Source organism: Malaclemys terrapin, chromosome 5 (assembly GCF_027887155.1).
Source record: "Malaclemys terrapin pileata isolate rMalTer1 chromosome 5, rMalTer1.hap1, whole genome shotgun sequence".
Taxonomy (NCBI): domain Eukaryota; kingdom Metazoa; phylum Chordata; order Testudines; family Emydidae; genus Malaclemys; species Malaclemys terrapin.
Window position 1 is genome coordinate 84425185 of NC_071509.1, and position 25049 is coordinate 84450233.

The 25049-nt window shown below is 46.8% G+C and overlaps 2 protein-coding genes across 2 annotated transcripts in view; one reads left to right on the forward strand and one right to left on the reverse strand.

Moving 5' to 3' along the window:
- The window catches only part of FHIP1A (FHF complex subunit HOOK interacting protein 1A), a 135365-nt gene extending 120614 nt beyond the window's left edge, over window positions 1-14751 (reverse strand). The window contains exon 1 of the mRNA XM_054029544.1: window positions 14696-14751. The gene's annotated coding sequence lies outside the window, so the exon portion shown is untranslated. The remainder of the gene's footprint in view (window positions 1-14695) is intronic.
- Window positions 690-20250, forward strand: LOC128838525 (uncharacterized). The gene is made up of 4 exons (XM_054030778.1): window positions 690-838; window positions 11515-11548; window positions 14445-14853; window positions 19644-20250. Exons 1-4 carry the CDS (start codon window positions 690-692, stop codon window positions 19919-19921), a joined length of 870 nt encoding a protein of 289 aa, XP_053886753.1. The 3' UTR covers window positions 19922-20250.
- The last annotated feature ends 4799 nt before the right edge of the window (window positions 20251-25049 follow it).

Genomic DNA, 25049 nt, shown 5'->3' on the forward strand with positions numbered 1-25049 from the left:
AGGTTGATGTAGGTCCATTTGCGTTGACCTAGTTATGCACGTGTCTACGCAAAAATTGGTCTCCCATCAGAGTAAGTGGCCTGGTACAACAATGCAGTAGAACCACCTCTCCCTACGGAGGTTGACACAGTTTCAGCATAGAAACTGCATAACTTGTGAAACTCTAAGCATCCTCCAGCACCCATCTCACAATGCCTCTTTCCCTGCAATAGTGAACACTCATTTCAAAGTTCTGAACTCCACTGCCCAGTGATCCCAGAGATTGGAAGCCTACCCAATCTTCAAAAACCCTTATGTGTTTTTTTAAATGCCTTTTCCCGATTTCCCACCTTGGTCAACACACCTAGCAGCTTATCTTTGTTGTGTACCCTGCCTAACCGACAAACAATGTCACACACACACACACACACACACACACACAGAGGAATAGGAAAGTAATATTGTATCTCCTTAGATTTTGGGGAGCAGAAGCTGTGCAGGCACAGCTACAAACAAGCCACAGAAATATTGATATCTATGAGACGATTGCCCAGGGGATTCTGGCAAGGGGCATGACAGGGATCAGCAGCAATGCTGCATGAAAACAAAGGAACTATGCCAGGCAGACCAGAAAGCAAGGGAAAACAAGAGATCTCATCCTGCCCTGGGGACCTGCTGCTTTTACAACAAACTGCATGTCATACTTAGCGATGACTCCATCAGTGCCCCTCATACTACTTTGGCCATCTCGGAGGAGCCCCCGCTTTGAGGAGGAAGACACAGCGAGGGACTCCAACTATGCTGCAAGTCAGGAACTGTTTGAAACTCCACAGGAGTCAGTCCTGGCTGACAAGTGCAGGTGAGACGAAGATGAAGGGGAAGGAAGCTTGGGTAAGCATGTACATGCATTAATCTTAAAATGTGAATTTTGTTTTTCCTTTCCTTCAAACCTCATCTCTACTTCCCCTTTCCTCTGCTTTTATTCTCCATTTAAAAATGTCACTTGGCCCATTTGCAAGTTAAGATAGGTATTGATTTTTCATTCTTTACTGGTATGTTGTTAGAAAAGGAAAGGCTAGCACCTTTTAAAAAGGGTTGCATAGCAGTCCAGTACACAAGCCACATCAGATCAGTATCCTGTGCTTCAACAGAGGTATAACAGACAGAGGTAGAATTGGCATCTGCATTTCCTTTCTGTGGCTTATTGGGGTAGGGTAGGGGAAGCAGGAGACCATCTGCATGACTTCTCTGCGTATCAGAATAGGGATGTCTCTTTTATCCTCTTGGGAGATCTCAATGAAACTTTCATAGAAATACTCCGCAATCCTCTCCCAAAGATTTCTAGGAATGGCAGTCTGGTTTCTTCCATGGCAATAGGATACTTTCACACGCCACACTGTGATGAGCTTGGTTGGCACCACAGCACTAAACAAGCTAGCAGGATACAGGCTGGAGTGGTTTCAGGACACTAGTAGCAGCTGGGTTCTCTGTGCCTCTGTCACCATCAGAAGTGAGACAGCAGCCCTCCCCCCATCCCCCAAATCACTGCCTGTTAAAATAGTGCAAATATATTCACTGCCACTTCACAATACCTGTACCCAGGGAGAGGGGCCAAACTGTATAGCTACATGCAGGGGTGCTGAAACTTTTTTTTTTTTAAATAGCCGGGGTGCTGATGATGGAAACCATGTATTTGGTGTTTGTTATTACTACTTCAAGCCAGGAGGCGTGGCAGCTACCTGCAACAGAGCACCTCCCTTCCTCCCAGCCAGGTCATACTCTGGGGAGCCATGGACCTTCTACCTAGGGTTGCCAACTTTCTAATCGCACAAAACTGAACACCCCTTCCCTGCCCCGTCTTCACCCCTTCTTCGAGCCCCAGCCCCTGCTCGCTCCTGTGACGGGTTCAGTCACAGAGACCCCCTTGAGGCTGTCAACTGATGTACTGGAATTACCTCTGAGCCCAATTTCCCTGATGGCTTGGGACTCCAGAACCCTGCCTTGTTGAGCCAGACACATTAGTCTGCTGCAACACAGACCTAGGTCTAAACCACGCCCCCAAAGCGGCAGGCTTTAACCAAAAAACAGCTCAGCAGGTCACCTCTCTCCAGCACCCAGAAACCCAGCTCCCAATGGGATCCAAACCCCAAATAAATCCATTTTACTCTGTATAAAGCTTATACAGAGTAAACGCATAAGCTGTCCGCCCTCTATAACACTGATAGAGATAGGCACTGCTGTTTGCTCCCCCAGGTATTAATCACTTACTCAGGGTTAATAAAATCACTTTTGTTTATTAAGTATAAAAAGTAGGATTTAAGTAGTTTTAAGTAATAACAGACAGAACAAATTTCAGAGTAGCAGCCAAGTGAGTTACCAAGCAAAACAAAACAAAACAAAAACAAAAACACACACAAGTCTAAGCCTAATACATTTAAAAAACTGAATACAGGTAAATCTCACCCTCAGAGATGTTTCAATAAGCTTCTTTCATAGACTAGACTTCTTCTTAGTCTGGGCCAAATCCTTTCCCCTGGTGCAGTTCTTGTTAGTTCCAGCTCAGGTGGTAAACTAGGGGATTTCTCATGATTGGCAACCCTCTTTGTTCTGTTCCATATCTTTGGCACAAGGCGGGAATCCTTTTTCTCTCTTTGGGCATAATGGGCTTGCTCAAGCAAGAAACCCAAGTGTTTCAGACCATGATTGACCTACAGGTCCAAAGAACCTAGACTCAGCAGCCTTTGCAGTCCTAGGAGAACTCCAAGTTTACTGCCTTCTACACCTGCTTCCCCCCCTCCCCCCAAACACACATATATATTACACGTGGCACCACGATATACATTCTTACCCCTAGCACTCCATACTAAGGGACAAAAAGTGATGTATACTAACCTGTAAAACCACAGATTGGTGTGCATGCATATAGCTACAATGGACTGCACTGAGCTACTGTTTACAAACATGGACATACATGTTTACTGTTTACTTCTATTTCAACTTGGGATTGTAAACTGGTTCATCTTCAGTTTGTATGTGTTTGTTTGTATCCTAATTTTGTTAACTGCTGATGTGCACACAAAGCTCTATTTTTGTAAAGTCAGAGTATCTCTATTAGTTCACACCAAGCATTGTAGAACATATAGCAGGAGGCAAAGAATCAACCAAATTTGTAAATGTACACCAAGTATTACAGAATTCATAGAAACATACAGATTATAAAATACACAAGACAAACTCTGCTTCATGAAAATCAGAGAATGCTACTGTTGCTGTTAAAATGCTCCTTTAAAGCCTCCCTCAGTCACATAGCTCCATGGTTGGCTCTTCTAATAGCCCTTGTCTCTGGCTGTTCAGATTCAGCAGACAGGAGCCAGTCAACCTCTCCCCTCCACTCTGGCAGCAGCTTTTCCCTATTCACTTCATAGATATTATGCAGGACTCAACAAGCAGCTTTAACCACTGGGATGTTTTTCCTTGATGAGATCCAATTTAGTCAGTTAACACTACGGTGACTAGATAGCAAGTGTGAAAAATCGGGACGAGGGTTGGGGGTAATTGGCACCTATATAAGACAAAGCCCCAAATATCGGGACTGTCCCTATAAAATCGGGACACCTGGTCACCCTAGTTAACACAACCAGCATCCCTTCAATCTACCAAAAGCACATGCAAAAGTTCTTCTGTACCTGCTGAGCCAATAGTTGAATCTTTCCAGCCAGCATATGATTTTGTGAGCCAGGGGAACAAAATGTAGGCTTAGTCTCCCAGAATATCTCAGGGCATTTCAACATCTCCAATGTCAATGCACAAGTCGGAGAAGAGTGTCCCTGTTTGCAGCTTTTTTAAAAAGTCCTGTGTTTTTAAAGACACAGTCATCATGCACCTTTCCTGCCCAGCCCACATTAGTATCAGTGAAGCATCCCTGGTGACCCACTAGCATTTGCATAAAATAGCAAAGTAGCCCTGTCTGTTGATGTACTCTGTGGCAAGGTGGGCCAATGCCAAAATAGGGATATGCGTGCTGTCTGTCACTCTACTGCAGTTTAGGAAACCCAGTGCTACAAATCTATCCACTATGTCCTGCATATAACCAAAAGTCACATTCCTGTGTAGCAGAAGATGACAATCGCCCCCACGGTGGATTTTCCAACTTCAAAATGCTTGCCCACTGATCAATAGGAATTTGGTGTTACAGGTTTCCAGAGCGTGATCCCAACTTGCTTTTCCACAGTCAATGACACTCATTTTGGTGTCCCTACTCTGGAGGACTGGGGCAAACTTGGCACACAAATCCAGGAATGTGGCCTTTTGCATCCAAAAGTTCTGCAGCCAATGCTAGTCATCCCAAACCTGCATTACGATGTGATCCCACAACCAATCAGCGCTCATTTCTCAAGCCCTAGAATGGTGCTGCACTGTGAGGAGCTGCTTCATGAATGCCAGGAGCAACCTGGCATTATTTTTCACTAGGACCATCAGCATCACCCATCTCTGCATCATCTGCATCACAATCCGAATTGTAGCAGTAAAAAATGGCATCATGTTTATGGGATTGGGAGAATATTATGGGATGTGAAAAGTAGCATGTTGGGAACTTAACCCCTACTTTTCAGAAGTCTGTTGGTGACTCACTACTATCCCACAAAGCACTGCAAAAAAGTGTCTCAAAAGGCATTGCTCCATACTGTGGTGAGGGGCATAGTAGGATACCTCTGCAGGGTGTACCACACTTTCCATCAATGTCACATTGATGCATGCACGGTGCCAAAACAAGCAGCCAAGTCTGCATATGCCCAAACAATATACAAACTTCAGCTGGCTATGTTGTAGCCCAAGATAGAAGCCTGCATCTTACTGGGGCTTTTCAATCGCATTAAATTAATTGAGTTAACATGATTAAAAACATATACCACCTCTTGGTTATATCTGTACTAGTATTTTTACCTATATATGCTACAAACATGTGTGTCCTGGAACAAATGTTTGAGGAACGTCCACTCTGGACCAGCGGTTTTCAAATTTCACTGCACTGCAACCCCCTTCTGACAACAAAAATTACTCCATGACCCCAGAAAGGGGGACCGAAGCCTGAGCCTGCCCCACTCCCGCCATCCCAGACAGGCGGGCCAAAGCCAAATCCCAAGGGTTTCAGCCTTGGATGGCTGAGGGAGGGGGGGGCTGTAAACTGAACACTGCTGAAGTGGAAGCCGGAGCCCCACCATTCAGGGCTGAGGCCCTGGGACTTTGGCTTTGGCCCTGGGCCCTAGCAAGTCTAACCCCAGCCCAGACGACCCTATTAAAACAGGTCACGACCCACTTTGGAGTCCCAACCCACAGTTTGAGACCCCCTGCTCTATACAATAGCTGTGTTAACTGTCAGAAGATGCCAGCTTCTCGACTCTATCCCCAGTAATACCAGTTGGAGGGATCAGTTTCTGAGTGCAGCTAGGTTTGATTCTGGAGTAATCCCGATTCTTTACATTGTGCTGATTTGATTTCTAAACTTGCACTAGATGCTGCTGGCGCAAGCTAAAAAGTACTTTTCACATTAACATAGCCCTGTTTGAAGAGGACTATGTTTGAACTGGGTTTGAACATGAACTAGGTAACTTTTAGTTCACACCAACAGTGTCACACAGGGCAGTCAGAGCACAACACTTTGGTTTACTCTGCAATTCATACCCCCACCACAGTACAGCAGAGACAACCCCTGAGACAAGGGGTTATGAGGACAGTGTCTTGAGAAAAGGGGTAATGAAAAACTCCTGGAGTGTGTACATTTGCTCTAAGTGTGGGAAGGGTATGCCAATGCTCCCTTAGCACAGGAATGAGTTATGTTTGAAAGAGAATGCAAGAGCCATAATAAGATTATCCCGGCATGAACACCAAGCCAAATGATTAGAGGTGCACATTAAATATTGGAGTATGCAACTCAAATAAGGGGTAGCCTATATTCCACAACACCAATCAGAGCTGAAAAAAGATCATGCTATAAGACTTTCTGTGAGAATGGCTGGGGTGGTGTTTGTAGTGAAATAATACAAGATATTCAAAGGTAAGAGCAGCAATATTTGTACACATAAATCAAACATTTTAAGAGTTGTGTTGTACATTGAAAAGACCTCAATACTTCTCAAGTGAATAGCTTCAAAAGTTTTGCTTCCAAGGGAATAAAAAGTAAACCTGAAGAGTTACAAATATACACTCAGAGGCATAATTAGCTTTTCCTTTGAAAGGAAAAAGCAGATACAGAATTTTAAAACTCAATTTTGGTGTGACAGACTCCAATAAATAAATGTCAGAAGCTGTCTTCCCAGTTTCTGAGTTCTCAGTTATCAGACTGGAAGCCTATAGAAAAGCTTGATAGCATTTTAAAAAAGAAAACAAATACAACCCAAGTTTTATTTTTATAATTTGTAATTTAGCCAGGACCAAGATACAGATGCAGTGAAATCCAAAGCAGAAAATTCAGAATGTAAATAGCAAACTCATAAAGGAAAAGCTATCATCAGCTTCCAAAGTCAAAACAAAATTATAAACTCTTCTTTTTTCCATACACATCTCATCAATCTCTTTTGCTCAATAAATAAATAGTAGAAAATGGTTGAGCAAATCTATCTCGAGAAAAGCAGAAAAAGGCCTCCTAGGGTTCTGGCAACTCTTCACTGCAACCACATTCTCCACCACAGCAATGTATCTAAGGCCTGGTCTACACTATGACTAATTCGGATTTAGCAGCATTAAATCAAATTAACCCTGCACCCGTCCACACAACAAAGCCATTTATTTCAAAATAAAGGGCTCTTAAAATTGATTTCTGTACTCCACCCCGACAAGCGGAGTAGCGCCAAAAATCGATATTGTCATTTCGAATTAGGGTTAGTGTGGCCACAATTCGATGGTATTGGCCTCCGGGAGCTGTCCCACAGTTCACCATTGTGACCGCTCTGGACAGCAATCTGAACTCAGATGCACTGGCCAGGTAGACAGGAAAAGCCCCGCAAACTTTTGAATTTCATTTCCTGTTTGCCCAGTGTGGAGAACACAGGTGACCATGCAGGCCGATAATCGAAAAAGAGCACCAGCATGGACAGTACGGGAGGTACTGGATCTGATCGCTATATGGGAGTGCTAGCAGAACTTTGTTCGAAAAGACAAAATACCAAAACTTTTGAAAAAAATCTCCAAGGGCATGATGGCGAGAGGCCACAATAGGGACTCAGATCAGTGCCGCATGAAAGTCAAGGAGCTCAGACAAGCCTATCAAAAAACAAAGGAGGCAAACGGTCACTCCGGGTCAGAGCCGCGGACATGCCGCTTCTACGCGGAGCTGCATGCAGTTCTGGGGGGGAGCCGCCACCACTACCCCACCTCTGACCGTGGATTCCGAGGCGGGGGTAATCTCATCAGCTACAGCTGAGGATTCTGCGGACGGGGAAGAGGAGGAGGAGGATGAGCATGCAGAGAGCACCCAGCACTCCGTTCTCTCCAACAGCCAGGATCTTTTTCTCAGCCTGACTGAAGTACCCTCCCAACCCAGTATCCAAGACCGTGACCCCATGGAAGGGACCTCAGGTGAGTTTACCCTTTAAAATATAAAACTTGTTTTAAAAGCAAGCGTTTTTTAATGATTACTTTGCCCTGAGGACTTGGGATACATTCGCGGCCAGTACAACTACTGGAAAAGTCTGTTAACATGTCTGGGGATGGAGCGGAAATCCTACAGGGACATCTCCATGAAGCTCTCCTAGAGGTACTCCAAAAGCCTTGCCACAAGGTTTCTGGGCAGTGCAGCCTTATTCCATCCTCCATGGTAGGACACTTGACCACGCCATGCTTGCAGCAAGTAATCTGGTATCATTGCATGACAAAGCCTGGCAGCGTATGGTCCCAGTGTTTGCTGGCATTCAAGCAACATCCGTTCTTTATCTCGCTGCGTAATCCTCAGGAGAGTGATATCGCTCATGGTAACCTGGTTGAAAGACGGGAATTTAATTAAGGGGACAGAGGTGGCCGTTCCTACTGGGCTGTTTGCCTGTGGCTGAAAAGAAATCCTTCCCTGCAGTTAGCCAAGTGCGGGGGAGGTGGGCCCTGAGCTTTTCGTGTTTGGCTAGCAGGGGTCTTCCCTGATACCAGCCACGCGGGGGGGGGAAGGGGGGAGGGATAAAGCATTCATCCAGAGAATTGGATGGGGGGGGTAGTTTGTTTTCTGCTGCTGAAGGTTAAAAGGAAGACCGCAGCACTCAACAGGCTTTGCTTGGTATGTGGGAAAGGAGGGCGCAGAAGCCAAAAGTTAATGGCTTACCATGGCCGCATGCAAGCCGAATTCTGTTGCCTGGACCTGCGTCTGTGATCTCTAGCAGCAAAGCCACAGGCACTCAATATTAAGAGGCAAAATGCGACCTTGCACAGAAATCACATGTGCTATGTAATGTGAATAGTGTTGGTCACCGTGAAAGAATATAAGCATTGTTCTGCAAAATGTATCTTAAAAAAATTCTCTTTTTTCCCTCCCTCCAGCAGCTGCAAATTTTTCAAGCCTCCTCCTCCGTCCCGAAGGCTATCTCAGATAAGGAGTCGGAAAAAGAAGACGCGAAACGAGATGTTCGCGGAAAACATGGAATCCACCCGCAGTGAAAGAGCTCATCTGAATGAGTGGAAGGACACGGTTTCAAAGTATAGGAAAGAAGCCAGTGAACGTGAGGACATGAGGGACCAACGTGAGGACATGAGGGACGCTCGAGATGAGAGGTGGTGGCAGGAAGATCAAAGGAGGCAGGATGCAACACTGGGGCTGTTGTGTGAGCAAACAGACATGCTCCGGTGTCTGGTGGAGCTTCAGGAACGGCAGCAGAATAACAGAGTGCCGCTACAGCCCCTGTATAAACTCCCTCCCCATGTTCCATAGCCTCTTCACCCAGACGTGTAAGAACGTGGGGGGGAGGCTCCGTACACCCTCCCATTCCACCCCAGTGGACAGCCCAAGCAAAAGGCTGTCATTTTTTTAAAACCTTTTTTTAGTGGCCTTTTCCTTCCCGCCGATCCTCCTCCCAAACCCCACCTGGGTTCTCTCTCTCTTTTTATAATCAATTAATAAAGAATAAATGATTTTTAAACGATAGTGACTATTTCCTTTGAAAGCAAGCTGTGATCGCAGGGGGAGGGGGAGTTCCTTACAGAGAATGAGTCAATAAAGGGGGCGGGTTTTCATGAAGGAGAAGCAAACAGAAATTTCACACTGTAGCCTGGCCAGTCATGAAACTGGTTTTCAAAGCTTCTCTGATGCAGAGCACTTCCAAGTGTGCTCTTCTAATCGCCCTGGTGTCTGGCTGCGCGTAATCAGCAGCCAGGCGATTTGCCTCAGTCTCCCACCCCGCCATAAAGTCTCCCCCTTACTTTCACAGAGATTGTGGAGCACACAGCAAGCAGAAATAACAATGGGGATATTGGTTTGGCTGAGGTCTGAGTGAGTCAGTAACGATCGCCAGCAACCTTTTAAACGGCCAAATGCACATTCTACCACCATTCTGCACTTGCTCAGCCTGTAGTTGAACAGCTCCTGACTCCTGTCCAGGCTGCCTGTGTATGGCTTCATGAGCCATGGCATTAAGGGGTAGGCTGGGTCCCCAAGAATAATTATTGGCATTTCAACATCCCCAACAATTATTTTCTGGTCCGGGAAGTAAGTCCCTTGCTGCAGCCCTTTAAACAGAGTAGTTTTCCTGAAGACGCGAGCATCATGAACCCTTCCCGGCCAGCCCACTTTGATGTTGGTGAAACGCCCCTTGTGATCCACAAGTGCTTGCAGCACCATTGAAAAGTACCCCTTGCGGTTTATGTACTGGGTACCATGGTGATCCAGTGCCAAGATAGGGATATGGGTTCCATCTATCGTCCCACCACAGTTAGGGAATCCCATTGCAGCAAAACCATCCACTATGACCTGCACATTTCCCAGAGTCACTACCTTTCGTAGCAGCAGCTCAGTGATTGCTTTGGTGGCTACTTGCATCACAGCAGCCCCCACAGTAGATTTGCCCACTCCAAATTGATTCCCGACTGACACCTAGTAGCTGTCTGGCGTTGCAAGCTTCCACAGGGCTATCGCCACTCACTTCTCAACTGTGAGGGCTGCTCTCATCTTGGTATTCTGGCGCTTCAGGGCAGGGGAAAGCAAGTCACAAAGTTCCAAGAAAGTGCCCTTACGCATGCGAAAGTTTCGCAGCCACTGGGAATCTTCCCACACCTGCAACACTATGCGGTTCCACCAGTCTGTGCTTGTTTCCCGGGCCCAGAATCAGTGTTCCACGGATAGAACCTGCCCCATTAACAACATGATCTCCAAAGCACCGGGGCCCGCGGTTTGAGAGAATTCTGTGTCCATGTCCATGTCCTCATCACTCTTGTCGCTGCGCTGCGGTCGCCGCCTCCTCCTCTCCTAATTTTTCTGGTCCTGGCTCAGCATAAACTGCACGAGAACGTGCGAGGTGTTTACAATGTTCATGACTGCTGTCTTGAGTTGAGCGGGCTCCATGCTTCCCATGGTATGGAGTCTGCAGTGTTCACCCAGGAAAAAAGGCGCAAAATGGTTGTCTGCCGTTGCTTTCATGGAGGGAGGGGTGAGGCTGTACCCAGAACCACCTGCGACAATGTTTTTTGCCTCATCAGGCACTGGGATCTCAACCCAGAATTCCAATGGGCGGGGGAGACTGCGGGAACTATGGGATAGCTTTGGGATAACTACCCACAGTAACACTCCAGAAATCGACGCTAGCCCCGGTACATGGACGCACACCGCCGAATTAATGTGTTTAGTGTGGCCGCATACATTCGACTTTATACAATCTGTTTCCAAAATGCGAATTATATAAATTCGGATTAATCCCATAGTGTAGACATACCCAAAGGGATAGTTTTCCTTTGCAACCACTTGTACTTGAGAGACAGACTTCAAAACTTCAGGCTCTTTTACTTTCCTCTCCTCCAACCTCTCTCTGACCTCTACATACATGAAGCCCAACTAGCAATGGACAAAAAAAAAACCACATAGCACATTACAGAATTAGTCCCAGAAATCAGTTCCAAGCAGGCAGACCCCTGCATCTGTGCACAGCTCTACTGAAGTTTATGGGACATTATGTAGACAAATGGAATAATCTGCACAAATCCAACTGAGGGATCAGAGCCTAAATCCGAAATTTTATCACCTTCCAACCCATAATTTTTCCCCAGTTGTTTTACAAGTTTTATTGTAGAAATTACATTAACATCACAGGATTATAATCCAAAAAGAGCACGGAACTATCAAAATTTGCAGAAATACTGAACTGATGACCTAACAATATTGTTCTATTGCTTTGGCTTGGCAAACCGGTCAATTGAGAGGTCAAATAATGTCAATTGATCAACTATTATTTGACCACAGTCAAATATCAAACGTTTCAGCAAGAACCTCCTGATGTACACAATGTCATGATTGTATCATGTATACTTCCATTTTTCAGAACTTAATTTCGTTGTGTTTTGCATTTTCAGAATTAAAATAACTCAGTTAAGAAACTTGTTTTTTGTAAGTGGGTATAAAGAAGGCTAAGCCTATTGGAAACCATAACGTCTTATTCTTTTTTGTTACTGTTCCAATAAATCAGTTCTTTAAGATATATGGACCATTTTTGACAATTGACAATATTTTAATCATTATTTGTCTGGTCATCTGACCAATTATTTATGGACCGTTCAAATGCCCAACCTTATATTGTATACTACTACTAGGTAAGAGACACAATTTTGATCTCTCTCTCTCTCTCTCTCTCTCTCTCCAAAAGCTGGAAATAGTGTAGAGGCATCATCCTCAAGTCCTCAGCAAGTGAGACCCCAATCCTGCAAACAGCTCCATGTGGGTGCATGAATCACTGAAGTTAAATGGATGCTGTGTGGACACAAAAGAATGGAGCACTGTGCAGGATCGGGGTATTGCACTGGTCAACAGCAACTAACTAGGTAAAGAGCAGCACTGCCAGCTGCTGAAGAAGTCCATTCTGGCTCAGCTGGGAGGAAGATGGCTACGATTTGGAAACTTTTAAAGGGACACAATAAATTAGAAATCTAGTATTTTGTAACTGTTCAAAATAGTTTCAGGAACAAACATCTGCTCCCAAATTCCCCTATCTGCAGGGCCCTACCAAATTCACGGCCATGAAAAACCATGAAATCTGGTCCTTTGTGTGCTTTTACCCTATACTATACAGATTTCACGGGGGGAGACCAGTGTTTCTCAAATTGAGGGTCCTGACTCAAAAGGGCATTGCAGGGGGGTCACCACATTATTTTAGCGGGGTTGCAGTATTGCCATTCTTACTTCTGCACTGCCTTCAGAGCTGGGTGGCTGGACAGCAGCAGCTGTTGGCTGTGCACCCCGTCAGCAGCAGCGCAGAAGTAAGGATGGCCGTACTATACAAATGCCACCCTTACTTCTGTGCTGCTACCTTCAGAGCTGGACGGTCAGAGAGTGGCAGCTGCTAACTGAGGGCCCAGTTCTGCAGGCAGCAGCACAGAAGTAAGCGTGTCAATACCATACCATGCCATCCTTCTGTGCTGCTGCTGGCAGTGGCTCTGCCTTCAGAGTTGAGCTCCTGGCCAGCTGCCCCCGCTCTCCAGCTGCCCAGCTCTGAAGGCAGAACTGCCACCAGCAGCTGCACAGAAGTCATGGAGCAGTACCACAACCCTCCCCCACCTCCCAATAACCTGTGACCCCGCCCCCCCCCAGAACTCTCTTGGGTTAGGACCCCTACAGTTACAACACCCTGAAATTTCAGATTCAAATAGCTGAAATCATGACATTTACATTTTTTAAAATCCCCTGACTGTGAAATTGACCAAAATGACCGTGAATGTGGTAGGGCCCTACCTATCTGTTTTTGGGATTTTATGGTCACACTTAAAAATAAGTAAGTGTTTTCCTTCTTTTTGTTGCTAGGTGAGAGATCCATGCAAATAAGGGAAACCAACCATAGAGGGAAAACATGAAAAAGACTGGAGTGCTGCCAAATGCACAGAATTATAGAAATCATGGGCATTGATCCTGGAAGCTCTTCCATGCTGGCAGATCTTTGTACCAGTGCAGAGCCCCATTAAAGATAATGGGCATCCACATGGGCACAACAATATACATCTGGGGAGCATGTTGCAGGGCCTGGACCTTAGGTGTCACCTGCAACAACGATTGAGAGAAGAAATGTCACACAGTATTATTTTTAACATTCTGTCAAACATTTTTGACAGTTTTCAGAGTAGCAGCCGTGTTAGTCTGTATCCGCAAAAAGAACAGGAATACTTGTGGCACCTTAGAGACTAACAAATTTATTTGAGCACTTTAAGAGTAGGGCAACATAGGAAATACCTTATCAGGACAGACCAATCAACTGGTCTACATTCTCAGGCATTTTAGCTCTATAAATTATTGTACTCTATGTTTCAGTCTGGAAAGAGATGGGGATTGCAAACCACAAAAAGAAATGTGGAAACAGTCTACTATGGGATGTGATGAACTTCCTTAGCAAAAATAATAATAATAATAATAATAATAATAAATCTGTATTATAACATAAACAGAAAACAGCTCCCAAAGGGAGAAAACTGATTAACTGATGCAATAACCTCTTGTGTAATTTAACAAATAGTGGTATAAATGCTCCAGATGTATGAATTACATTTATAGGGTAAAAGTAATCTTTGAAATAAATTAGTATTTTCTTTTCTCCAGTATTAGGTGTTTTGCAGGAGAATAGTCAGTACGCAGTGTCTCTTCTATCAGAGAAGTTTGTGGCTAAGGCTGTGCAAGTTACACTGCTGAAGCAGGGGGGTGGCATTAGAAGAGGGAAACCTTTCTTCCCTTCAACCAAAAAGATAAAGGCGCTTAAGAGGGAATTATTTCCAATGACCTATATAATTTCAGCAATCCGCCGGTTGCTATTCGTAGAGGAGATCTAACTTCCTAATGAGATAGAGTCAATAGCATAGCCCTTCCTGGGGGAAACTAGAGAGTCGGTCCAATCGATTGGTAAGTGGGACAACTATTAGCACCGAGCTCGAAGGAACAAAAGGCGGTAGAAAAGCATCCTCATGTTTTACCAGCCCCGGCTCCGTCCCTGCCCCCGGCATCGTGCACCCCAAGCGGGGGCGGACCGAGTTCGCTGACTGAAGGAAGCCGGTTTTGTTCAGCAGGGAAGGGGCTGGGCTGAGACATCGCTCCTGTTGCCACACCCAAGGTCAAAGCAGCACCCAGCCAGCCCTCCCTCCCTGCTGCCAACTGCAGCGCGTTGCACACGCCGCCCCAGCAGCCAAGGGCGTAGGTGACGAGCTCGCGAGCCCCACGGCAGCGCTGGGGGCCCCTTGCGCGCAAGGGGGGAGCGGGCCCGCGCTTTGGCTTAGGAGTTGCGCATCCTATTTCCGCGCGCGCGGATTAGAGCGCAGCGCCGCCTCCTTGTCCAGCTCGCAGGCGGCGGGGGACCTCGGCCTGCGCCCTGCCCTGGAACCCATCCCCTCCAAACCCATCACCACGCTCCTCGGGGCAACTCCGTCCCCGCGCATCGCCCCCTCACAGCACCTGGCCCTCCCCGCCGCACTGTGCACGGGGCCCGTATCGGGCGCGGGGAGCCCCCGGAGAACAGACACACACGTGGGCGCCGCTCGCCAAACGAGCGCGTAAAGCGCCTACCTGGCTGGGGCCCCCTCTCCGCTGTGACTGGAGCCGGAGTAATTCCGGGAGCGGCCCCGGCTCGGCAGCTGCAGGAAGAAGGGGAGATGCAGGCAGCCGCCTCTGGCTCAGCTGGCGCCGCGGGAGGAGCAGGAGGAGGCAGCTCCCAAGAGCAGCAGGTAAATCCCTCCTGGTTGTTGAGCAATAATCCTCCGGCGCCGGGGGGAGGGGTGGGTGCCGTCCCCTGCAGCCCCCGGGGCTTTGTTACCCCTGGGCTGGCACCTCCAACTCAGGGGGAGCTCGGAGCCTTTCAATAGCCCCCACAGCAACTTGGGAACAGCAATAAAGTTTGTGTAACTAGGAAGTCGGGGCCGAGTGTGTGACTCACCGCGAGCCCCAGACTCCCAACAGCGGGAGGAGGAGCTGGAGCCGGGGCTGCAATGGAAGTTGTCCTACCACAGTGTCCCCACCTTCTGCTGCTGCTGCGCCCCCTTCAGGCTGCCCTCGTGCAAGCGTGCCACACTATCATAAAAAAAAATGGGCGGCTGCCGTGCCTGCTGCAGGTGTTTACTAATTGCATAGGATCATTCAAACGCACAGAGGAAGTTGCCACTGAAAGAGTTTCTGGAGCTAGAAGGATGCTGCTTCAATTTCAAGTGGGACTTAGGGCGAATTCTTGTAAGTTTAGATCATAGTTCAGCTTAAATCAGTTGATCTATCCTACTTCTTTTCCATACCTTGTTTTTTTTTTAATGGCATATCAGAGCCTATCTTTCTCTGATTCTTCTGAGTGAATGAAAACCAAATATTGACCTTGATATTGCATTAATTTTGCTGACAACTGTGGCTTCATATATATATATAGAGAGAGAGAGAGAATTATTTATTGTATTATTCTCTGCAGCTCAAACCATTATCTCAAATATTCCAGGAATGCAACTGAAAGCACATGCTTTATACAAGAGTGGAAACAAATAGTACATTACAGATGAACCCATAGTCATCATACCCTACTTAAATGATTCAACAATCCACAATATTGGTCAGTAACAGAACAAACAAGAGATCTCACCCTGCAGCCAAAATTCCCAGGAATAGCTCTCACTCATGTGAGTAGTCTTGTGGTGGTCTCTGCAAGTAAGGGCTTCAGAATAAGACCTATTGATTAACAGGGTAATGAGGTTTCACTGTAATTGTAGGAAAGAACACATTTTGGGGAGGGGGAAAATTAAGGCATAATAAATAGGTATGTATATTATAAATAATATCTACATTTGATAAGATGAGGAAAACAGGTAATCATTTGTGGTGGGAGACACTAGCTGATGTTGTTACACATAGTGCTACAAATGCTTTTTTCTTAGCCTGAGGAAGCAGTTCAATCTTAGGGCAGGTCTTCACTGCCCGCCGGATCGGCGGGTAGTGATCGATCTATCGGGGGTCGATTTATCGAGTCTAGTGTAGACACGATAAAATTGATCCCCGATCGGGCTCCCCATCGACTCCGGAACTCCAGCTCGTGAGAGGCAGAAGTGGATTTGACAGGGGAGCGGCAGCGGTCAACTCGCCACCGTCCTAACGGCCAGGTAAGTCGACCTAAGATACGCCGCTATTCACGTAGCTGAAGTTGCGTCTCTTAAGTCGACGCCCTCCCTCCCCCCGCTACTGTAGACCTGGGCTTAGAATGTTTGTACTGTTAGTTGTGTGATGCTGTTTGTCTGTGGAGAGCTGTGGCAAGTAGCAATCAACTAGATTCAGTTCTTGGTGCAGAGTTCACTGGGAGCCAGACACTGGTGTTTTGACTGAGATTCTTGAAAGAGGGAGCCTATGTAATGTTTGACAAGATCTCTATTTAAAGACAAATCTGTATAATATAAGATAAAAAAGTAGCACTAAGAAAATACCCAGACTCCATGTCACTGATTTCTCTTCCAAGAGGCAACTAATGTGGCAGGCCCAGGACAACTGCTAACACTCAGCAGAGGGGTGACAATATTAATGACCATTATAAATCTGAAAGAGACATTAGTCTAAGGTACTTATGTCTCAATGAAAGAGAATTCCACCCCAAATACCTTAATATAATAGTGACAGACTACCTTCATAAGTAGTTGCCATATTTATTACACATATTACATTTTTGCCAGAAGCTGGGATTGGGTGATAGGGCATGGATCACTTGATGATAACCTATCTGTTCATTCCCTTTGGGACACCTACCATTGGCCACTGTCAGAGGACAGGATACTGGGCTTGATGGACCTTTGGTCTGATCCCAATATGGCCGTTCTTATGTTCTTATTTTTCCTTTAAAAAAAATATGGCTTCAGCTGTATGAATTAGAACATCAGGATAGTGATCCCAGACCTGTGAATATGGCTTTACCATAGATCAAAATAGGAAAAGAAGATTAAGGTAAAAACTCATTCAAATAAAAGTGCTATGTAATTAAATAAAAATAATAAATTCAGCAAATTCCACATATATGGGAAGAATCTTTCCTAAAATATCTATACAATGAAAGATTAATTTATTCATTTAGATTTATTGCACCTATCAGTAACTTCTAGATCCTTACAAAATATTTTAAAACCACATATATTAGATCAGTCATGTCAAAAAGATAGTTAAAAGGATCTCACTCCAAAAACCTTCCCCAGCCCTAAATAAAACAATTGCCCCAAAATCCCAGACCTCCACAGAACATATACACCTGCAATGTATAAAAAATTCTCTTCAAGCAAATTTTCTCTGCCACTTCCATATCTACCCCAGTCAGACCGCCTCACCTGAAAAAGACTGGGAGTGTGCCTTGAAGGTTCACCAAATATAGGCTCAAATGAAACAAGGAAGGAAGCAAATTCCAGAGATCAAAACTCCTCACTAAGAATATCCTGCTGCTGTCTCCTTTTTAGACTTGGAATGGGTATTAGTTCAAGTACATTGAATACTTGCAAATGTCCTGCTATTATCCAAAAAGAGACTCTCAAATAGGCCAGACCATTTAGGTCATCACAGGATAGAACAAGTAACTTCAACTATTTCCCAAAATGAACTGTCAGCTAGGGCATGTCACAATGCACAGGTGTAATATTTTGTGTGAAACATCACTTCATAAACAGGCCTGTGATTTCTGTACTAGCTGCCATTTCCAGATGTTTTAAGGTATAGCCCCATTACAATAATCCAAGAGGGTGGGGGGAAAGACACAACCTCTTCCTAAGTGCAAATGATAAAATGTGCTCTTAGGAACAGCTGCCATCTGAGTAATCAAGAACAGCTAGGGATCCAACAAAACCCCCAGGCTGTGAACTTTTGAAACAGTGGGCATACCCTCTCAACTAAGGATGCTGATATCCCAATTCTTCCACTTGCTTCTCCCATCCCTATAAGCATTTTTCCTATCATTCCTGCACAGTAGAGGGAATCCCTGAATGACTTAAGTCTGGTCTACAATACAAAGGTAGGCCTACATAAGCTGCCTTGCGTCAACCTAGTTGTGCATGTGTCTACACTGAAACGTGTCTTCCACCTATGTGAGCTCCCCATTACGCCAACCCCATTACAGAACCGTTGAGCCATGGTTGATATATTGAGGTTGACGCAGCACAAATGTAGACACTGCATTACCTATGTCGACCCTAATAGTCCTCCAGCAGCTGTTCCACAATACCCAACACCAACTGCTTTGGTCACAGTTGTGAACTCCACTGCCCAAGGGTCATGGAGACTGGAAGCTCTCCTTACCTCCCCCTTAAGCCCTGCACATTTTTGAAATGCCTTTTAGTGATTGTCCATTTTGGTAAGCACACCTAGCAGCTCTCCAGTGTTGCATGCAACTGCCCAACTCACTATGCCAGCTACATGCTTGGGCCTGTGGAGAGAAGAGGCTGTGCAGGCACAACCTTGGATCACCCACAGAAACATGGACATCTACGATTAAATTGAATGGTGGATGCAGGAGAAGGAATCAGGGATCAGCAGTAGTGCCGCATGAAAGTGAAGGAACAGCAGCAGGCATATCAAAAAGCCAGGGAAGCCAACAGTCGATCCAGTGCCAAGCTGCAGACCTGGCACTTTCACAAAAAGATGCATGCCATACTTGGCGGAGATCCCACCACCACTTCGCACAGTGAGAAGGAGGTAGAGGAGGAAGAGGAGAGGATGGGGGATGTGACCAGGGGATCCAACTATAGGGTGAGCAGGGACCTATTTGAGACTCCACCACAGTCCAGTCAGTCGAGCATGGGCAAACCTGAAGCAGGGGAAGGAATCTTGGGTAAGTTTATTTCCCATTAAAGTGATGGTATCCCCAACTTAGCGGGACACAGCTATTGACTTTTCATTAATCTACTCATACTACAAGAAATACAACAAGGAAAGGTAGAGTCATCTGCTTTTCATTCCCCTGTAGAGTTTGGGGTGGGGTGGTGGGGAAGGGGATATAGACTAGTTTGTTTATGTACACAGGGATGATCTCAATGAAACTTTCATGGAAGTACTCTGCAATCCTTTCTGAAAGGTTTTTAGGGATGGCAGACTTATTTCTTCCTCTATGGTAGGAGACTTTCCCATTCCAGTAAGCGATATCTTTGGCAGGTACTATTGCAGAAAACAAGCTAGTGGCATATGGGCCTGGGCAACTTCAGGACACCAGCAGCAGCTGTGCCCTGTGTGCCTTTGTTATCCTCAGAAGTGAGATATCAGTTAAAATCACCACCATCTGTTGAAAATGGTGCCAATATTCAGTGCCATTGCCTTATACTCATGGTTTCATGCAACTGAGCATTTCTCTCCTCATTTCCCTTGCCCCTGGCCAGACATACTCACTGTGGATGTTGCTGTGAGTCGCACCATGCACAAGCACAAGTGTCAATGTCCTGTTTAAAACTTTAGGGGAGGAAGGGAGCTGTGAATCTTGACTTTCATTTTTTGTTGTGACTATACTGACTGTGTCTTTTATCTGTAGCTGCTGCCGTTGAGGTCATGAGGGGTTCCCCCTCCACACCTGTGGAATGCCTGAGCCAGAAAAGGAAGAGAAATAAGAGATTCAGGATGACATGTTCAGCAAGATCCTGCAAGCCAGTGCTGTATCAGACCCTGAACAGAGGACCTGGAGAATTAATATTGCAGACTGTAGGGAGAAAGGCCCAGATGTCAGAGAGGGAGATGCACCAGGATATAATGGGATTTCTTCGGCAGCAAACACAGATGCTGCAGACTCCTGTGGACATACAGGTTCAATAATCCAGGACTCACCTCCCTTTTGTGAACTCCAGTACATGGAGAATTCCACTATAGCACACTCCATCCCCCACCCCCCAAAACCGCTGCGCAACATTCCACAGGATATCAGGAGTCATGTTCCTACCCCTACCAGTCCACACTAAGAGATATTAAGGACAACTACAGCTTCACCTCTGAGAGCCATGGTAGCTGTATGTGTAGCTAAAATGGACATGAAGGTTCATTCTTCAAGCTCTGTTCCATACATTTATTAAGGTTTTAATGTGTTTGCTTTTAACTTGCACAAATATTTTTGAAGTGTTTTCATTACTCAATAAAACAGTATTGTTTGGAAAATAATTCATCTTTATTAGTTCCCAACATATTCTGCAGGATGCCTGGTGGAAGTGAAAGCATCCACTTAGTTGTTATTGTACGATATGACACAACTAATAGGATCAGTGACAAACACGGTGTAATAATTATAAGTATCAAAGGGGTAGCCGTGTTAGTCTGCATCTGTAAAAGCAGCAAAGGGTCCTGTGGCACCTTATAGACTAACAGACGTATTGGAGCATGAGCTTTTGTGGGTGAATACATGCATCCGAAGAAGTGGGTGTTCACTCGTGAAAGCTCATGCTCCAATACGTCTGTTCGTCTATAAGGTGCCACAGGACTCTTTGCTGCTTTTATAATTATAAGTGTACAGCAAGCCCCACAAAAGTAATAGGTGCAGTGCAGTAGCGTAGCTAGTGGGGTGCAGGGGAAGCAGCTGCTTCCCCTCAGCACATTTTCTAAAAGCGGTGCCATACAACTTTGATACAGACGGTTTGGCGGCCGGGACCCTTGGAGCATTCCGCGGTGCAGAGGCAGCTGTCAAGGATCAGGTCCGGGCAGTTCCTGCTGCCCAGGAGAGCCCTGCCAGCGCGGCCGCAAAGTAGAGGCAGCGGCAGAGCCCGTGCATGGTAGAGGAGCGGACACCGCGGCTCTGCGCTACTCATTGCAAGCTCCACGCACAGCCCGCTGTGAGGGCGGCTCGGTGCCCGCCCCGTCTCCTGCACTGACTGAGTCCCGGGGCACCCTCAGGGCAGGGAGGGTCTCCCCCGCGCCTCCTTGCGGCAGCCACACCGGGCGGACCCGTGGCCGGTCACTCCCAGCAGGAGCCTCGGCGCCGCCCTCGGCTCACTGGAATAAAACTCCCCCGAGGAGAGGAGAGTGCTTCCCTCCTCCCCCCGCTGCCTGTCAGCGCGACCCACCCACAGCCAGGCTTCGCCAGCAGCCCTGGGCAGGGCAGCACCCCCGGGCTGAGCAGGCGAGTCGGGCTGCAGCTTGCTTGGACTGCACCTAGCGGGGCTCGCTGCCTTCTGCCCCCATCCCCCAAGGGGTAGCGCCAGCGCTGAGCCTGGGCTGGTACTGCACGCGGCGAGCCCCTCCGAGGCAGTGACAGCGGGGTTTGCTCTCTGCTGCTGCCTGGGACGGGCCTAGCAGCCAGGGCCCCGAAAGAAGCAGCGGAAGGGCAGGCAGCAGACTCCCAGGCTCTCCTGGTCCCGGGGGCAGCTCCAGCACCCTCTGCACAGAGAGCCCCAGGGACTCCAGCCCACTCTCATCCGTGGTAACCCCTCCCCAAGCTCCATACCCCATGCACCACTCCCATGTACCCCGTGCCCCTGCCTTTCCCTCCCCGTCACCTCACCTCGAACCCGCGTCCTCTGCCACCCTCCCTACATCCTCCCCTCCACCTCCCCTCAAGTCAAACCCCGTGTCCCCCTCCCTCCACATCCTCCCCTTCACCTCCCCTCGTACCCCTGTCACCTCTGCCACCCTCCCTTTATATCCCTCCCCTCCACCTCCCCTCAAGCTCCCTGTCCTCTGCCAGCCTCCCTCTACAGCCATGGGGGGTGGCGCGGCCGGAGGAGCGAGGTGGGGGCGCAACATGGCCGCAGTGTGGCCAGAGGAGCCAGCCAAGGGGGGGGGGCACAGCGTGGTCAGAGGAGGAGCCAAGTGGGGCGCCTTTTTAATGTTTGCTCTCCCTGCTCTTAGAACCTGGCTACGCCACTGGTGCAGTGACAGTGTTATATTCATAAATGCGCACCAAGTACCACACACTTCTTAACAGCCCCCAAGCTTCAGGGCCAGGTAGAGAACAGTACACCATGATGCATTACTGTGGATCACTGTTAAAGTCCTTTTTCAAAGCTGCCCTGAGCTGCCTCACTTAAAGCTCTGCTTTGAGCTCTTCTGATAGCTCTTGTGGCTGGCTATTTAAACTCAGCAGACAGCTGCTCCACCTCCACCCCAGTAGCAACTTTCCCCCCTTTTCTTCACAGATATGCAGGACACAACAGGCACCTCTAACTATTGGGATATTTTTCTCACTGAGATCCAATCTTGTGAGTAAGGAACACCAGCACCCATTCAATCTATCAATAGCACATTCAACTGTCATTCTGCAGCTGCTGAGCCGGTAGTTGAATCTTTCTTTGGTGCTGTCAAGCTGGCTGATGTATGGCTTCATGAGCCAGGGAGTAAGTAATAGTCTGGGTCCCCCAGGAGCACTACTGGCATTTCAACACCGCTAATGGTAATCTGCTAGTCGGAAAAGAAACTCCTTGCTTGTAGCTTTTTAAACAGTCCTTTGTTCTTAAAGACATGAGTGTCATGTACCTTTCCTGACCATCTAACATTGATATCGGTGAAGCATCCCCAGTGATCCACCAGCGCTTGCATAACTAGAAAACTAGCGCTTTCTGTTGATGTACTCTGGGGCAAGGTGGTATGGTGCAAAAATAGGAATATGTATGCCAGCTATCGCTCCACTGCAGTTTGAGTACCATGTTGCTGGAAATCCATCTATTATACCCTGCACATTGCTGAGTGTCACAGGCCTGCGTAGTAGGAGGCTATTAATGGCCCTGCACACTTCCATGACAATGGCCTGTATGGTGGATTTTCCAACTCCAAAATGATTTCCAACTAACTGGTAGCAATCTGGTGTTGCAAGCTTCCACAATGTGATTGCCACTCTCTTTGCCCCTGTCAGTGCGGGTCTCATTCTGGTGTTCCTGGGCTGGAGGCTGGGGCGAGTGTGGCAGATCCAGGAATGTGGCCTTGTGCATCTGAAAGTTCTGTAGCTATTGCTCATCATTCCAACCCTGCAGTATGATGTGATCCCAACAGTCAGTTCTTGTTTCTTGGGTCAAGAAGCAGTGCTCCACCGTTCACAGCTGTGAACACCAACAATCTTGAATTGGTTCTCTCTATGTCCCACAGCAGTCTGCCCTCCAGGAAATTGCCATATTCCCAGCGGCTCTACTTGCAGCTCTGCAAATACCAGAGGATCGGGCGTCCTGTGCTTGCAAAGCTCATAACGATAGTGCAGAGCTGTGCTGGCTCCATGCTTCTGTTAGACATGGCGGACAGCAACAAGTTCCATGTTGGTTTGTAGGCATGAAAATTATGAGCTAGAGATGGCATTATAGGGTGGAGAAAGTTATGTGATGGGAACTTGACCCTGCAGTGCCAGTCACCCCGTGTGACAAATTTCTGCTCCACCACGCATTGCCAAAACTTCCCAAAAGACAGCATCCTGGATGGGGTGAGTTGTACACTGGGATTCCTATGCACTGTGCATCAAAACAAGCGGTCCTGGTGAGTATGCACAGTGCTGATGCAAGGAGCCAAGTATGCAAGTGCACAAGCAATATACTAACTGCAGTGGCTTTATGCCAACATAACTTGCGTAGGCAAAAGTTTGTAGGGTAGACAGTGTGTGACTCCCAGTATAAGGGGCATGGCCAGAGTTCCTCTTCACTCCAGATATTCTTGGCTGCCTGAATGACCCTTTGAGGCTGTGGGCAGTTAAGTGTAAATTAGAGCAGTCTAAGGGCTGTTCTGTATTACACTAGATATATGCCCAACTAGCCTTTGAATCAAGGGGGGCTGCAGAGGTGGCATACTGCCAACTTGTTATCTCCTGTTGCACCAAGCTCCAGCTCAGAATTAGGTCCTTTTTCTCCCAGGGTGCCTGACTGTGAGTATGGTCTAACTTAACTATCACCAATTTCAAAATTAGGTTGTCTCAGATAATTAGAAACAGATTTATTAGAGAAAAGCAGTGAGAGAATCAGCATCATAAAGGTAAACAATAAAAATTCAGGAACAGTTAGACTAAATATTGTGCCAAAGTATAGTTCACTAGGCCAGACCTTTTAGTTATGAACCAATGATTTAGCAAAATTTAAAATCTTGCATTTTAGAAAGCTTGAATCCTCTCTCCAAACACTAAGACTGCCAAACACTCCAGCTGGTGTTCTCCTGAACAGAGACGTAGCTCAGCTGGATGTCTTCCCATGGTCCTCTCCCTCTGTAACTCAAGAATCTACCAGCTAAGGCTCAGGTGTGAGAACTGTTCATTAGCATGTTGAACAATTACCTCACAGGTTAGTTTAATTTGTAAATATAGAGTTTCAATAGCTCTAAAATTTTAGCAATTTTCAAAAGAGTGCTAATATGTGAGTATACATTCTATTTTGGAAAAGACTTTATGCATACTGATGGACTTTTACCCACTAGGAGGTCTTAGACTTCCTAGCTGAACTCACTGTCATTTACACAACAGTTCATAATAGTTGTGATGATGATCTCAACAATGGTGCAAGAGTGTGAGTACCAACCTCAGGGCAGACTGTTAACAAAACAGGGCACAAACCCCCCAATTGGTTGGGAGTTCCTAACTCAGGCCTGATCTACGCTACACAGTTAGGTCCACGTACAGCGGCTTACGTCAACCTAATTATGTCAGTGGACACACTACAACCTTGCCCCGCCGATGTAAATGCACTCTTACACTGACATAATAACTCCATCTCCATGGGAGGCGTAGGGTTTATGTCGGTGTAGTTAGGGCAATGCAGCGTCTATGCAGACACTGAGTTACTTATATTGGCTGTTGGCTATCTTGTCAATTTGAGGGCTCCCTGCTGGAGCTGTGAAAGCTGGACAGCTAGAGCTCGGCTGACCCCAGCTCTCTGCTTAGGGAGCCAAGAAGTCCCTAGGGGCAGCTGGGCTTCTGTTGGGGAGCTGCATAGAGCTGAGAGCCCTGACTTTCAGCCCCTCACACTGCCCTTCTTCAATTGGTAGAAGCGCTCCT